Source organism: Pinus tabuliformis, chromosome 9 (genome assembly GCF_031772625.1).
Source record: "Pinus tabuliformis cultivar Carrire ecotype Pingquan chromosome 9, CPIR1, whole genome shotgun sequence".
Taxonomy (NCBI): Eukaryota; Viridiplantae; Streptophyta; class Pinopsida; order Pinales; family Pinaceae; genus Pinus; species Pinus tabuliformis.
In genome coordinates, this window is record NC_142307.1 from 1,279,935,033 (window position 1) to 1,279,937,791 (window position 2,759).

General features: G+C 35.9%; 1 protein-coding gene across 1 annotated transcript; it reads left to right on the forward strand.

Moving 5' to 3' along the window:
• Positions 1-843: 843 nt before the first annotated feature.
• LOC149153237 (AT-hook motif nuclear-localized protein 21-like) lies at positions 844-1,512 on the forward strand. The gene has a single exon (XM_089443747.1). The coding sequence runs from the start codon at positions 844-846 to the stop codon at positions 1,510-1,512; it is 669 nt and encodes a 222-aa protein (XP_089299873.1).
• Positions 1,513-2,759: the final 1,247 nt, after the last annotated feature.

The window sequence follows — 2,759 nt, forward strand, 5'->3', positions numbered from 1 at the left end:
CACCTGAATTACCTTAAAAAAATATTAAATAAAAATTAGCAAAATATAATAATTTAAAACTCACATTTATTTATTGTTTTTATATATGAGTATAACCATTTAATAATTATTTTTTATTCATTATTTTCTAAAGATAGGGTGGAGTTACCCATTTATGTATACAATTTTTTTTTTTAAGCACCGTGTGGAGTTACATTAGTGTTGATTACTTTTCAAGCATTGGATGGAGTTCCATTGTAAATTTTGATTGATAGATACGTGGAAACATTCTGTCTTAAGACTCTATAGTCGGCGATCCGTGTGATCTATAAAAGGAGAGGATCTTAATTGACTCCATAGTCGGCGATCGGTGTGATCTATAAAAGGAGAGGATCAGCCATCCATAGTAGTCGATAGGGTTTTGCTAGGGTTTTGCTAAGAAGCACTGCTTCGTCTTCCTTTTATTGGCGTAACTAATCATCTGCACCTATCGAAGGTATACATTTCTTCAACCGTTTCTACTGGTTTTAGGTTGGTTTCTGAAACTTCTTTTGCGAAGAACCCCAATTTTCAATTTACAGGAATTGGGGTTAGCACGATTGTTATTACATTGAAAATAACTTGCTTGGGCAATTCTATTTTTCTTACATATTTATTCTGCAGATTGAAAATAACTTGCTTGGGCAATTCTATTTTTCTTACATATTTATTCTGCAGAGCTTTTCTGATAATAAGGTTCTTTGTTAAATATTTTAACTAGCATAGAATCTTCGAATTTTTTTCAGCTCTGCGGTAAACTTCCTGTGGATACCCATTGGCTTTTTCTTCATTATTTTTGTTGCCCTGCCGAATCTGTTGTGCGCGATGGAGCCAAAGTTTTATTCAGATGATATGCCCCACAATGAAGGTGTGTTTGGGTCGCGGGGTCCATTCCAACAGCACTACGACTCTCCAGCTCCCAAAGAAAGCGGGAGCAAAGATGGTGAACAGAATATTAATAACACGCCGCAGTCAAGCAGAAGGGGTCGTCCCATTGGTTCCAAAAACAAACAGAAAGAGAAGCCTGTACATTACAAAGAGAGCCATGAGGCAATGATGCCTCATGTTGTGCAAGTTCAGTCCGGGGCTGATATAGTTCGGTCCCTACTTGGATTTTACCAAAAGCTTCAGGTTGGGGGCATCTATGTTTTGAGCGCTCTAGGGAATGTGGTTGATGTGACCATCTCCATTGCTGGTTCAGTGAGGTTCTTCCCCGGCTTATGGCAGATACTTTCACTGTCTGGCTTATATCTCCCACATTGCAGCTCTCTCTCCCTATCTGTTGTTGACTCTAAAGGAAGGGTCATCTCAGGGATGGTTGACGGGATTCTTCGGGCGGCTGGTCCCGTTGACATTGTTGTTGGGTCATGCGTTGATCCATCTTTACACAGAGTTCGGCCCATCTCTGTCAGTGGGGAAGAAGGCAGTGGCAATACACCGTACCCTAGTGGTTCATTCCCTGAGCCCACCGGGCAAATACCACCTCTCATGTGATTGTAGATAGCGAGCGGAGGCTATTTTTGTTTTTTTTGAATGAAGTAAATAGATAAGGGTATGCAGGATACAATTGCAAATTACTTTATTCATCTGGCTTGAAAGGGCTTTGACTTGTTATTTTGATAGAATCCTTCAATCAAGAATTGTTTTTGCGGTTATCATTGGGGAGAATGGAATGGCAGCGTATAAATTTATTGTGTGTTATTTATAAAATTAAGCCTATGCTGATGGTATTGTGTAGGAGGGATGTGGCCATGAAGTTTGTTCATAGAGTAGTTGGATTTCGTTCATGTGTAATTTATCATGGATATATGTGATTTTTATTCGATAAGCCATTAAGTGCGCAATGTTGTTTAGGCAGTAGGTTTTTTTTTTATAGATATGTTGTTTTGTTTGGATTCTGTTTTAAGTTTGTGATAATGGGAAATTCATATTTAGATCATGTATAGTGTAAAAGCATTTTATAGTTTAAGGATGTCAGAGGTATAGGGTTATTTTATGTGGTTACTAAGGTATTATGTTATTTGTTAAAATGGGTGGTTGATTGTCATGAGCAATTCTATCCTTTATAGATATTATTTATTCATTATTTTTTCATGATGCAACATTTTGATAGAATAAATAGATCTTCTAGATTTTGTGGAATAATCATGTGCATGGAGGTTCTAGATCTTACTATATTTTATAATTAAGTGTATCTAAGGAACATGGAGGAAGTAACTAGCTTCCTATGCTAGCAAATGTCCAATAGTAGGGTGGAAAGGGATAACTTTAGCACACTTAGTAAGATGTGGGAAATTTTGTTTACAAATATTTCCCATTTCCATGGGTGATATTTGAGTAAAGAGATTTTTTTATTGGATGGATTTGTGAGATGTTAATTCTCTGTCTTAGAAGGATTTTAATCTAGTGCTAATAAATTTTCCTTATCTACTATGTACTAACATACTAGGATGAATATTAACATTTTATTTTATAGGATGACATATCCAAAACGAATATAAATATGCCTATAACCTTCTATGATTCCTAACCCTCTTCTTAACAAAAGATAAAACCTATTCTTAATTTTGGATGGGTGTCTACTATTGTCGAGAGTTGTTGGATCAAAATATTGCACAATTTGTGGTTAGATTGCATTATTTAAGTGCCTCATTTTCCATTATTATTTTATTCAATATTAATATGCATCCATTTTGAATGGGAGGTTATATAATAGGGTAGTGGTATTGGGATGTTCTAAA